Source organism: Drosophila eugracilis, unplaced genomic scaffold (genome assembly GCF_018153835.1).
Source record: "Drosophila eugracilis isolate 14026-0451.02 unplaced genomic scaffold, ASM1815383v1 contig_445, whole genome shotgun sequence".
NCBI lineage: Eukaryota > Metazoa > Arthropoda > Insecta > Diptera > Drosophilidae > Drosophila > Drosophila eugracilis.
The window spans coordinates 2,239,039-2,253,742 of NW_024573311.1; the positions used below are offsets into that span (position 1 = coordinate 2,239,039).

General features: G+C 40.4%; 1 protein-coding gene across 1 annotated transcript in view; it reads right to left on the reverse strand.

The window, feature by feature from the left end:
- Positions 1-6,750: 6,750 nt before the first annotated feature.
- LOC108104084 (protein nubbin) overlaps positions 6,751-14,704 on the reverse strand; it is a 34,396-nt gene continuing 26,442 nt past the window's right edge. Inside the window, 4 exon segments of the mRNA XM_017209980.2 lie at positions 6,751-7,274; positions 7,429-8,149; positions 8,151-9,151; positions 11,597-11,641. Of these exon segments, the coding sequence (XP_017065469.2) occupies positions 7,526-8,149; positions 8,151-9,151; positions 11,597-11,641 (1,670 nt within the window). The 3' untranslated portion in view covers positions 6,751-7,274; positions 7,429-7,525.

Below are 14,704 nucleotides of genomic sequence, written 5' to 3' on the forward strand. Positions count from 1 at the left end.
ATTGAACTTAAGCCATTAAATATAATTGGATTTAAGAAACTAAAAAATAAAGTGGCTTTCCTAGCTAGAAAATTATTAAATTCCCAGCTTAACACTTCTGAGAACCTCTCAAGTGTAAAAAGTCATACCTTTATTTGGCTGTTGGCTAACACCAATTAGCCAAGAGCAGCAACTTAATCCAACGCCTTACTGCTGCAAATTCCATCTGCCATAATAATTTCCCAGAACCCAACTACAACACCCTTCAAACCATCTTTGTGTAGGATAGTGTATTAACTGCGAAGACCTGAGCTGCCTCGCAAATTGTTTTGTCACTCGAAGAAGTTAGCTTTTTCTTAGACTATCATTAAAATGATGAAATGCTTTGGCTTACACTTAGGCATAGCCAAGTAGGACTAGTAGTTGTTTAGATAAAGGCAAGTAATAGGAGAAAGAGAGGGCAGTGCTGCCTGTGACAAACAAAGTAATCCAATAATTTTTAATTAAAACTCAACACTCGGGGCAAACAATTTTTTCCAGATAAACTGTCATTATGCGCCGTCAATTAATTTTTACCCCCCAACTCCCAACTGCCAGCTCCCAACCTACACCCTCCACGTTTAATGATCATCATCAAAACGGGCGGAGTAGCGCAAGAACAACAATAAGAACAAGTTGACGACGACACTAAATGAATATTGATAAATGGGGCGGTGCTCCAGAAAAGTGGGCGTCGGTGTGTGAAGTCAAAAAAAAAAAAATGTACGGAAAATAAAAGAAAAAGAAGGAGTTCTATGGAAGTTGGCAAGTGGAAACCAATTGCAAGTTAGACAACTTCTTTGGCCGTTGGCTTAAAGGTTTTCTTTGACAATTAATAATTTTCTTTCTTGACCATGGGAAAGGAAGATCTTTAAGGGAAGAAGTTCTCAATGAAGATCCATTAGAGGTTGTAGAGAAAAATTATTTATATTTATTTTATAGTTATGACTTACATCAAAACATACTATAGCTGTTAGTACTGAACAGAACAGTAAAAAAAAGATTTTGTTTAAACCTAAAATATAGATCATTGATCCGTTTCCCAAATCGACCTCATCTCACAGCACCACATGGTCACACTCCATATCCCCCTTGTATATAAAACCTTTCAACACGCGCCAAATGTCATAATAAATTGCGGGGAACAAAGCGAAGGGATACCGATAGGGCTATATAACCAGGAGAAATATGTAATCGAGGGGCCAGAAACACCCTCGCTTCTTCGATTGCTCGCTGCCCTCGGGGATCTCTTCGGTGGAATGACAAAGCACTTTCGATGGATGTTACACAATAAACAATAAAGGCAATCGCGATAAGGATCGGACCGAGTCAAGGTTAATGCCACGCCACTCGAGAAATTAAGGGCAGCCTAAACGGAGCGTTTAGCTGGGATCGCTGGATGTAAAAGAGGAGTGGGAGGAGGACGAGTAGGTAACAAAAGGACTTTTGGGTAGGGTTATTACTGTATAGTAATGGTATAGGGGCTGGGAAGCGTGCCAAAAGTGAGCTGGTCAAACAGGATGCCATTATGGGGGATGATCGGAGATGATGGGATACAGAAAGATGACCACAGAATGTGGATGATCGGGTCCACACATCGAGTGTTATTTGGACGCCTACACAAAGTTGGGCAGTTGGTTTGCCCAGAGTTTTTCCCCAGAATGCGAGACAAAAAGGCATCATAAATCACTGGACGAGAGAGAGATATATATAGATACATAGATACAAACGGTCATCAGTATTTGCACCTGGAAGCGTTTTTGTGGGCGACCCACAAGGCAGGTCATATAGTTCATCCGTTAGGTCGTCGATTCTACAGTTCAACTAAATTACTCAACAAACTCCGTTTCGATGGCTGCTGTTCTTTGATTTGAACGCTCTTCGTCCACGCTCCCCTTGACAATGGCTTTTTGTCTGCCGCTGAATGAAACAATTTCGAAAAATCGTAAATAGACTTGATGACTTTATTTAATTTTTATTGCATTCAGCCAGCGCATTTCCAATGCTCTTTTGTTCAATTTCGAGTATTGTCCTTATGGGATGGTTAAACAAAATCTTTGGATTTTTGGTAGCTGCTCGAACGCCTGCAATTTTCTAGGGCTAAAATTAATGGGTCAAAAGGATATTTCAAAACGGTTGGTGGCATTGTGAGGTTGCAAAGATTTTCAATGGTGGTGAAACTACAAAGATATAGCCTAATAAAAAGTTGGAAGAAAGTAGTTCTTAACTTTAATAAATAAACCACAGAAGAAAGGAAAAAAACCATAAATAATTTATTGTCATCATTACTTCGATCTAACTTGACCTTTTCTTAAAAAAAAGCTGATTTCCAACCTTAGTTATCCTCAAAAACTTATTAAAAGTTCCTACAGGAACTACAGACTCATAAGATCCCCAAGCAAAATTGTTACTTCCTCAGCGGTTGTAAAATTTATAAGCTTTTCGAACGCTGAACGCCGCACTTGACAATTAAAAACGCAAATTTTTTGCCATTGTCTTAATTTAAATAAATTAAATTTTATGACACTTGCTGTTGCAAGTGCAGTTTCAGCTTTAATTGGCTTCATGTCAGCCGACATGAGAATCCAACTATCCCCCAACCCTCTCTAAATAAGTAATCAAGTTGGGTTTCTGTGTGAGAATCCCCTCTGATATCGGACTCGGTTGACAGGGAAAACACCCACAAAAGTCGAAAGAAATTTGCATGGAACCAGCGGTACAAGGAAATACAATTAGCATCGGGTTTAATGTGCATTTAATGAGAAATAAAAATGCTGTCAGTTTGGATTGCGTGCGAGATCATATTTCAGGCAGTCTTCATCACTGTTAGATTGTAGATTGCAGATTGCAGATTTTTAGACTGATTTTATGTGTTTGCATGGCCGTTGTCTATATTCTGGGCATAAATCCCAATGATATTTACTAATTAGTTATATTATAATTTTTCATCATAACCACTGACCATGGCCAATCGCTCCCTTCTTTAACTATGTGTCTGTGTGTCTCTGTTGATTATCGCAATCATAAAATGTATATTTGTTCGCTTTGATGATGTTTTCTATTAACGCGATCCGTTGGGCCCCAGAGGATTGGCTTTTACATTGTTATTTAATAAGATTTTGATAGTTCTTGGCATAATGCACCGGCTCGATTTGTAGCTGGAACAGTGGTAAAAGATATTGGTTTTATGCGAAGAATTTAAGCCATTTGATTAATTTCCAAAGATGAAAACTTTAGAAACTTTCTTCTAAGGATGTTTTTTGTATATTACTATCATGTTACTCATATACTCGACCGTTTCGTCTATAAGTTCTTTGCCATATTCATTGAAAAAAGTTAAGTATATATATAGCTTAAGCTACGTTACTTACAGTCTAACTTCCAGCCAGATTGTCTTCACCCTTCGACCCACTGTTCATTTATGAAGAATTACCACAAAAAGGCATGAAAACCAGACCTGCATTATATTTCTGCAACCTGTAATGAAGTAGGTGTTGTGGCTACATGGTCCTCTTCTCCACTCAGCCAGTATTAACATACCCAGCCAAGAGAGTCGAAGGTGGAAGGAGGAGGGAGGTAGATCTACATTTCTTCATCGGATTCCGGTTCCCTGGGCAATCACAAGCTGGGCATCAGAGACATTCTATGGTCACGAGCTTTAATGAGTTGCGAGCCGTAAATTAAATTCAAAAATGAAATATATAGACCGGTGCTGGGTTGTGGGCCCCGCCTCCCGTCCTGCCCACTTGACCGCCCACTCCGAGCAGAGCAATTGCATGATCACATGCAAAGTGGCGGGAAGTTAACCAATTGCCCCCGCGGAAAAGACGGAAGGGTAGCGGCGCCACTTTTGCGCTTCGCAACCCACAGACACTTCGTTATAAAACAATTTAATTTCCGAAAGGAACAAACAAAGAAAATACATTAAAAAAAAAACAACGAAAAATACCAGAGTAACTGAAACTGAACTGAGCAAAAAAAAGGCGAGCAAAATATTTACAAAACTAATTTTTAATTAATGACCAGCAGGAACGGGAAGTGGTTAACTTGCATGCTCGACCTTTTCATATAATTTACAAATTGGCTCCCTTTTTGCATTGGCCAAATGCTAATCAGGCTTCTTTGTTTCTCCATATTTTTATTCATTTTTTTTTTTTTTGTTGAAGGCAAATTAAAGTTGCATAATTTGGTATTGGAGAACACCTGCTGGTGGTTATTGGGTTCTGGGTTTTCGGCATTCGATTGTGGTCTGCACTTGCATTCATTAAGTACACGCAAATGTAATAATTCCAAGTTCTTTGTATGATTTTAAGGTCAATATTGTTGTGTTAGCTATTGATTTGATGAGGGATGGAGGTGGCTATGTGGTTATGAGTCAGAATTTTCATTTTGTAGAAGCCAAAGGGAAGGGAACTTTAATAATATTCACACAGCAAGTACTTCAACGTGGGTTTTATTAACTATTAATAAATATTTTAAAAATCTGTTTATGAACATATATTTGTCACACATTATTTGTATTAAAAGTAAATATATTGAACCCTGAATGAATCATATTAACTTTTTAAATAGTTCAATGGCAAGCCCCACCTCCTTGCCTAGCAATTCCTAGTATCGAACCGAAGGCCTTCTTTGAAAAAAGTAACTAAAACAAGGTGTATCCATATATATGCAGCAATGAAATAAAATGTCTAACTAAAAGTATGTGGCAGAGGCAAGTTCCACAATGCATATTCATGGGGAATACGTGCCGCGCCGGCCTCCCCCTTTACCATTTTCCGGGCTGGAAATGCCAACTGTGTGCTGAACTGATAAATTAAGCAATTCCAACTAAAATGCAATGCATTGCAAATTTTCCACTTTTTTTTTGTAGTAGTTGTAGTAGTAGTTTGCGACTAGAAAGTTGGATAGAAAAAAAGAAATAGTCTGATGAAATTTATGCCTCATTCAGGTTAGTTTTGATCTCTTTGATGCCACTGCATGACATGAAGAAAACGAGAAGCAGGTGTTAGGCTCGTCATATCGGTGATTTAAATGGAATGGAAACGGAGTGCCTTCCTAGGCGACCCATCACCTTAAAGCTATAATTTCGCATCATCTTGAGACGGTAATTAAATGTGCTTTAATTTGTATAATGCAGTTGACTTAAGCATGTAGAACTTTTAGACTGGAGACTTAGGCAAGACTGCTTCCGAATGAATATTCAAAATCTTCTTTTCGCTCACCTTTAGAAAGTTCCCTGGGAAATGCCAATTGGGGGTCTCAAACTCAGTGGCTCTGAGGGTTTAAGATGCCCTCGAGGGGCCAAAAAGATTTATCGCTATCCATCTACAATGTTAGTTTTACGCGTTAATGGGGTTTATGAGCTCCAATTTTCTTATATGCAAATTTTCTCCCCTTTTGGTAGGGAAATGAAAATGGCTGAGATGCAGAAATTCCTGTGAAATGGTCGTCGCTTGTCTCGTAATTACCAGCAATTTTCCATGAATTTATTAAAATAAAGGGCAAAAGCCTGGCTTAAGTGCCCAGGGCTAACATCTCGCGTCCCCATCCCAACCATCCCTTGATTCCACCCAACGCTATCCATTCCCAGTTTGATTCCATCTGACTACAAACAAACAGACCATAAATAGTATAAATTTCCACATGACACGCGATGATTATGCGCTTTTCATGCAAACAAGTGTCTGCGCCAGAGGGGCGGTACGAAAGTTCCAGGGAGGTCGATGGGAGGGCATCTGCATCTGTTTTCAACATCATTTGCGTATATGTCGAGCTTCTGCCCTGCTAATGAATACAGTGGTAACTAGTAGATGAAGAACGTGCTGCTCATCATTTAAGCTTTAAGATATTTTTGATGTTTATAGCTTGGAAAGCCTAAACCTATGGTTTATTCCACATTTCCAAAAAATCTAATATTCCTTACCTTATATCACTTAGCCAATCCCACCTGTACTTTCGACTTGCCAACTCACAGAGATAGTAAACAATTTTTAATTGCTCAAAGCAGGAGCGACAATGACAGCCAGCAAACCTCGTTCCACCGCCTTCACCAAATCGCAGTGAATTCATTTTGTTTTGTCGGCTTCCCATTGATAGAGTGTGGGTACGGGTACTGGAAATGACCCGGGTTGGACCCCATCCCTCGCCCCTAGTGGCAGCAGCTCGTTTCATGTGGCTCATCTGCATGTTGATATCTTGGTCATGAGATCGAATCGGTCCAGTTGCCGTACTGCGGGTGTCTGGTTCTTATTAGCTCTGCACGCGCTTCCCTCTCAGTTTTGGAATTCCATGAATTAATTTCAGTTTTGCATGTTGTTATTTATTAAAATTTCAGATCGCCTTTTCCAACATTTCCAGACGCTTTGCGATTCTTTCGTGATGCCCTTTCATATAAGCCGCTCAGCTAATTTCACAAACAAATTCCATTCCTTGTGATTGATATCTTTGAGATACTTTCTGTATATTTCTGGATAAGAAACCTAAAAGGCTGAAAGGCTGAATGTTTCTCCCCAAATAAACAATATTTTTGTATAATTTTTTGTAAGATAATAATTTTTATTTTTTTCATTGTGAGTTTTTCATTTTTGTCTTTTTGTAGTTATACATTTAAAAATTCTAGTGTCCTTCATGCTTTACAATTGTAAATGTTTTCTTGTTTCTTTTTCTTTATAAATTCAATTGGTTTTTACACATAAATACGATAGATTTAAATTAGATTTTGTTTTTTGTTTTTTGTTTGTGTTAGTTTACTTGCCCATAACATACAAAGTACAGCTAGTTTTATATTGTTTTTCTTGGTTTTCATTTTCTTTTAATTAAAATTAAAATCATTCAAATTGATTATCACAGTATTCACGCGAAAAATAAATATGCTTAAAAGGTAATCCATTTTTGTTACGTGGAAAGTGCTTAACTTTATGATTATTCGCTAGGAATTCAGGAATGTTGACTTTGAAAATTGTGCAGAGACTGTACTTAAATATTAGTAATACACAAATGCCAAGAACTGTCTTAAGGAAATGGAATTTAAAAGAAGAAAATACCATTTCCTTATGATCTGAAAAATGTTGGTTATCAAGTGGACTTTGAACTGTCAACTTGATTAGCAATATTTTGGCTTTGACTTTTAATAGAATTACATTAAAATAAATACCATTAATAGTTAACATAAGCAAACCCCACTTTGTTCAGGAGTTGATAGCTATCCATAGTACAGAATTATGCTAGTATTTGATGTGTTTGCGACTTTGAACCTGCAAGATGATAAGAAAACGGAGAGATAAGGTTAGTAAAAAATTATAAAAATATAAAAACTAAATTAAAAAATAAATAAATTAAGTGAAATAAGACTTTAGTTCAGAAGGAACATCTATATTTGAAAAGTATCATCAAAGAAAGATTACACACCTGCTGTTGCTAAGCTTCCTTAGATTTCTTCCTTCTTTCTCATTGCACTGTCTTTGTCCCTAGATGTGACCTCACTCTAAACCCGATCCTTGATCCCTTAGTGCATCATGTAGGACGACTCATCGTCATCAGCACCAGTTGGACTGTCCAGAGAGGGATTGATACGCTTCTCCTTCTGCCGGCGATTGCAGAACCACACACGGACCACCTCCTTCTCCATGCCCAGGCGATCGGCCAGTTGGGTAATCTCCTCAGAAGTGGGTTTTTGGTTTGCCAGGAAGGCCTTCTCCAGAGCACCGCGAATGGTGGTCTCAATGGAGGTGCGCTTCTTGCGACGGCGGCCAATGATCTCGGGTGTGCTGACGGTGGCCTGTAGAGCCGCAGGATCAAAGACACCACCGGTGGCTTGGATAGTGCGATCGGCATCGTCCAACCACTTTTGGAGTAGCGGCTTCAGCTTGCACATGTTCTTGAAGCTCAAATTGAGGGCCTCGAATCTTGAAATGGTGGTCTGCGAAAAGTCATTGCCATAGAGTTTGCCCATGGCCAGACCCACATCGCCCTGGGTGAAACCCAGTTTGATCCGACGCTGCTTGAAGGTCTTGGCGAACTGCTCCAGTTCCTCCAGATCGGTGGTTTCTTCGGGCGATGGTTCACCCGCTGCCCGAGCAGCTGCAGCACTGGCCACCGTCTTGGGCTGCGGTGTGGTGGTGCTCTGGTTTCAGCTGAGTGCCACTTGTGGGTGTACTGGGTGTCAGCATTCCACTCAGTTTCAAACTAGCCGCCGAACTGGGCGGTGTAATCTGGAGTGGGTGGTGGTGGTGCATCTGCTGGGGGGAACTGGCCGGACTGCGAATGGCAATGGGACTCCTTACCGAGTGGGGAGTGGAGCTGCGTGGCTGCTGCATCATCTTGTGGTTCAGCTGCAGTGGCTCGTCCTGTTGCCTCTGCTGTTGCTTCTGCAGGGCCTGTAATTGCTGGGTGGCTTGGCTCAGAGCCTGCAGTTGACTCTGCATTAGGAACTGGGCAGCTGCCACCTGGGTGGTCAGTGCCGGATCATCCTGTGCCAGTCCCAGGGATCCACTTCTCAGCAGCTCCATGTAGCTGTTAAATTGCTGTGTCAATGCCACTTGACGTTGTTGCAGCAACTGATGGAACTGGGCAAAATCTTGTGGCGATAGTGAGCCAGTCAGCAGTGGGTTATTCATACCCAGACCAGCTGCCGCAAGTTGAGCCTGTGGCGAGGACAATCCCGGAATGGCCAGCAAAGGCGATATGCCACTTCCCATTGAGGAAGCCATAGCGGCGGCCGCTGCAGCTGCTGCTGCTGCCATGGAATTGGGTGTGGTGGCACCACCGGAGGGCGGCAAAACCGGAGAGATCATGGGCGGCACTGGCGAGGGCACCGAAATCACCGGAACCTGTGAAGCCATCTCTGATTTCACCGAATTCGCCGGCGATTGAGTGCTGTGACGACTGTTGTCGCTGGTCAAATTCAAGGCTCCACCATTGGCATCCTCGTAATCCTCATCCTGCTTGTACTGATGGTGGTTCAGGTGGTTCAAATGATGAGGATTGTGGTGATGGTGAGCCGGGTGAGGCTGCAGCGACATCAGCTGTCGTTTGGCCTGCTGGTGGGTCAAGGACAGAGCAGGACTCAAAGGGGAACGGCAGCGATCGCTGGAGGTGCCCACACTCGAGTTATTATCATCGCAATCGGAAGCTGTAAGATAAAAAGAAGAAGTAAAGGGTTAAGGAAATGAAAAACTAGAACAATTTTTCGCTATTTTATTTATTTCTTCTTTATTAATTTATACTAAGCCAAAAGAAAAACTTTCCCCAAAGAAACCCCAAACTCTATTACAATCAACCTTAGAAAAAAGGCGTAACCAAAACCCAAAATAGAAAATGTATTTTCCCATCTCCAGATGCTATGCAAAAATGATTCACCCTGCGGGGACCTGACCATCTCCCATTCGAATGTCCTTTTGCATAAATTTAGCATAGGCCACACGAGCGTTTTGTATAATTTTCGTTCAATTTCATAGTCCGTTGGTTTTTTCGGTTTCGAGTGAAAGCCTTTCACGTGACCACCCACCCACAGCAGTTTATTATGCGAAAATGTCTACGGGTTTCTTTCCTTTCACCCCCTTCGGAGACCATAGAGCATAGTTTACATAGTTCGTACCTTGACATCAAATGGAATTCTCATGTTTTCTTTTCATTTTGGCTGACGCTTTTAGCCGCTTTTAAGTGGCATTTTAGCATTTCAAATGCCTGGCCAAGCGATTTGTATAAATTTGCTATTTGTATGCATTTTATTTATACGACAGAAAAAATGGGAGAAGTGAGAGGGGTGGGTGGTTTCAGTCGAAGGCCAATTGATTTGCAATAATATTTAAATACATGACGAGTTCATTTTTGAGGCTAAACTAGCAGAAACTAGATGGCCAGACTTCCTCCCTCACGTAAATGGCAATCAAAGGAGTTAAACCCTTTGAAGTGGCTTCTGGTCTTCAAAGATCCCTAAAATTTCGCATTGCCATCCCCAGTTATCCTATTCCCCTCCTCCCACAACCAATTTCCACATCCTGTCCAGTGCTGGCAATTTTTGCATATGTTTGCCTGGGCTACTTTATGACTTGTGCGCTCGCCTCCTGATGCCCCGAAACCCAATGGCAATCTGAATCCTCATCCTCGATCCGTTGGTGGTTCAGTTGCTACGTGAATTTGATGACTTATTCGCCCAAGTGGACGACCCACCGACCACATGGTCATCCTTTTTACATATGCGACCGTAGACTGGCCAGGAATGATTTTTTTTCGGTTTTCCTTGGACGGGCTACGTGCGTCCATTTGGTATTCAGATGATGTGCAAATTCGATTTGTATGTGTTGTGTGAATGGTTATTGGCAGTGGCGGAGAAGGTTGATGTTATGAAAGGGATTTTAAGGATTCTTAGGCAATTGGGAGAAGGCTAATTGAAGGTTTAATATAGAAGCAATGATGATTAAACTTTATATTTATAAAAAGTAAAAGAGAAGTACGTCTATCCTTGCAAAGAAAGCATTTCTTTTAAGAGTATAAATCAAGCACCTATAGGTTATATATCAGAAAGAGACATACACCTGATATCCCCAAAAGTAAAACCCCCGTTTGAAGGACGCCCCTGTTCCATTTAGCACAACCAATAAAAAAAGCCAAATGGTCAGTTTGACTGCACATTGAGCTACCCCAAAAGCGCTCCCACATACGGCCAGCATAACGGAATAATTTTTGCATAAAATATATGTAATATATATATATGTTCATGTTCGTGAAAGAAATCACAGCAACTGTGTCCAGTCCCACACACATACACCAACAGACAGCCTCCCTCACACATATTCGAATTCAAATCAAGCGAAATGCTGTCAATAATGTGGTAAAAAAAAAAAAGTGAAAATGTTAAGGGGGCCCAGAAAAAGGTTGAAGTTGGTTTTTGTTCGGACCGTGACTAACGAAGTCCATGAAATTTGAAAAGTGTGAATTGCAAATTGAACGCAGCCTTCTTCCAAGAACGAGTTATGAATAATAATCGAAGGTTTTATGAATCTATCAAAAATTTATAGAGCACCTAAAGTAAGACTTTCAAAAACACAATGAGTCTTTACTGTAGGGGTAACAATTAGGGGAATTGACAGACCCAATTGTCACCTCAGAAACTACTTAAGAAGCTGTTAAGTCGAAACACCCATTTAATAAGACATCAAAATCAACTTAAAGACGCCCATTTCCCCCTCTCGGTTAAATCACAGCCTAAAAGGGCTGTGACAAAAGTTTTGACAGGCCAATGTGCGAGGGGATATCCTCCCTACAGAAACGAAGAAAAAAACAAACCAACCCTAATCCCAAACCAGATATATATACCCTATATATCCAGTGCCTAGCGCGTGGCTGTCGCAGGCAAGGGTTGATATTCCGTTTGGTTTATTGTCTTTTTGGTTGAACCGAAAACATGCGAGTGATTTAGTGAAACCGAGAGATGCCCCAAGCAGATGTTCCAGACCAGAAATATATATATACATATATATATACCCATATATGAAGTGGACAAATCTCGTAAATCGTTTTCGGACAACAGCTGATACTTTTAAAATGGGGGAAAAATAGAGGAAAACACACTTACCATTCGACTGAAGTGGCGACGGTGAACGCGACAGGCGACTGATATCTGAAAAATAAAAGGGAAAACACAAATTTTAGACCGACTAAATAGAGACCACTTAAAGCTAAAAGTAAAATATAACACACGTCGCGAACATAAAAGTGCTTCCTAGAAGCCAAAAACTCTCAACTTAACGATACACAAAATCGATATTATCGATATACAGCCAGGACTGACCAGTCTGGTCCGGTCGACACCGTTGCCTAATAAAAGGATATTTTTATGGACCTCCTTGAGGGGCATTCGAAATGGAGCTGAAATGGAGATCAAGGCACACCTGGTGTCCATGTAGGATTTGAATGGCTGGCTAACGGACAACATTCGTGCTTGCTGCATTTTCATGTCTGGTGAAATTGAGTTTTGTTTGCTCTCGCTGGCTAATTTACGAGTGACTTCTCTAAAATGCATTGGAAATAGAGTGCTCTTTATTTTTGGGGTGTAGAATGACATTTTTGAGGCGGGGAGTAATGCATTTTAAAGATTTCTTTTGGGAGGTTCTATTTCTTAAGTATTGGGTTGGTAAAAATGGTTTATATTGATATGATAACTTAGTTTAATAACGCTTTCTCAAATTTCTTAATGCTTTTCTTTTAGTTACAGATCCCGAATTATGACCCTATAACTTGAATAACTTTCCCTTCGATTTGGCTACCTAAGATCCTTAACCCAATGAATCGGTTTATCTGAAATGGATTTCTTTCCCTTTTGCCACCACAATCTTGCCTCACTTCTGGCACACTTCTGTCGCCTTCATCTGGCCACGCCTTTGACCCGCTAATTAAGCGGCACAACTGCTGCCCGTTGAAGTGGTGCGGCATATGCCCCGATACAGAATTTCGACTAGACTTAGGTAACTGAGAAGAATTTTACAGAAAACCCGACGTTAAAATGCCACATAAATTATGTAACTTGGGAGGTGGAGTATGGCCAGGAAATTCAACACCCTCGCGCGTGTCCAGCACGAGTGAAATGAGCATTTCCGAATTGCAGCATTTGAATGGTTTTTCGAGAATTTTACAATTTTTGGCAGAGAAATTGCAAAAACCACAGGCGGCTGCCGCCACCCCCCAAAAACTAAATAAAATTTTAGAGAATCGCCCAGCGGGGGTGGCGGTTTATGAGGCTGAAGAAGATGAAGGGGAATCGGACTGTGTGGCTCACACAATTAGTCAATGACCTCGACAGTTGGCTGGCTGGGGGTGGCTAAAACCAGCACTAACGCACACAGCCAGTTCAACCTTTCAACCAACCGACTATATATGCTATATGGTCATCACGTGCGCAGACTGAGACTGACTATCGATTGAGTCGTCGTAGTCGTCGTCGGCGGAAGCTGCGTGTCTTGAACTCTTGACCCCTCCATTTCCAACACTGGGGGCCATAAGCTGTATCGACTGGGAGCCCCCCGAAAAGTAGCCAAAAAAAAAACATAAATAAATAAAATAAAATATAATAGAACGAAGGGAAAAGCAAACACAGAAAGTGCGTGCTCTTTGGCCTTTTGTCTCTGCCTGTATATTCGTAGCAAAACAAAACTAGCAAAATCACAAAGAGAGAAAAGCTTCAAGTGCGGCGAAATGAAAGCTTGATTAGAGGATATCAGAGAGAGAGAGAGAGTAGGGAAATAATTAGGGAGAGACGCTCAGGACTCAAAATCATACAAAGTGTTATTAACCCTGCAGCTATTAACAAAAAATACTTTATAAATAATACTTAAAAACCCAAATGCTCAATTAACATTCATAACAATATATTTTAGTCTTAAAACCTTAAACTAAATGCTAATTAAATATGCAACTAGTCTATGTAAGCTTTCGCCTAGGTTTTAAGTTCTAACAGACCCTTGAAAAGTCAACAAACCTTATTGACATTTAATTTAACACTTAAAAAGGATTACAAAACCATATTGTCTGCATTTTCTATCAATTTCCGCTTTGCAAATTGTAAATCTTAATCGATATTTCATTTATTTCCATTGAATTCCAAGAATTACCCATAAAAAATCGCTGAGCCAACGAATACACGCCCTCTTTCTTGATCGGCTTTTATAGCGGCGATAGCTGATGATAAGGCTTTTTAGTAGAGCAAGAAAAACAACAAAAATTTATAGAAAATTCTGCATGAGCTCATGGACAGTGACTAAAAATAATGTTATTATTCAAGTTGGACATTGTCGTCAATTGCCATTGCCGTAATCGGGCAAATATATATATTAATTTAAAACTGATTGGCAAACCAGTATTTCTCGGCGGGCTCCGATTAATTTATTAAAATCATCAAAATATGACGATACTTGTTTACCTTAAGAGGTGGTGGACTTCTTGAGAATCTTTGAGTATTCTGCAGGTGTGCAAAACGTTACTTCGATTCTGGTTTTCTAAGCGATAAGCAGCGACTCGTGATAAGCAAATCGTGTACAAGGTGAACTCTTATAAGAATATCATGAGACATATATTAGCTATCGTTAGTTTTCTGACTTAGATTAGACCCTTCATTTGCGTCACGTGCTCGAAACGAGGCAATGAAGTGAGTACTCCTGAACGATCAAGCGGTGTAAATTTATTTAAAAGTTAAGGGAAAAAATCCCCATTTTTATCACCTTGAGACAATCTCATTAGAATGTTGTAGAAGTCACCTGCTTATCTGGCGACTTGTATACGCAAGCTAAATACCAACTTAATCACTTCAGTCTTTTTACATAATCAATCATAAAACCATTCCAAAGTATCCGTCTTGAGTCCGTGCCACTTGGTGCAACTCAAGTATGGCTCATCGGTATTATTACGCATATTTCACGATTGATTTTCGTTGTTGTTTCTGTTTTTTACAATATTTGTCATCGAAATGCGCTTTTTTATTGCCCCGCATTTGAAAACGATAATTGATAAGGTAACAAATTAAAAGTATTGTTTACAAGCGGGCCAAGCGGTTCCATTGAGTGCCTTTCGGTACCCCCATACCAGTCCCATTCCCATTTACATGGTCATATTGATGGGGTCTGGTCTGTGGTTGTGCAAGAAATGCGTCTTTAATAAATATTTTTTTATGGTCTCTGGTATTTGTAATACC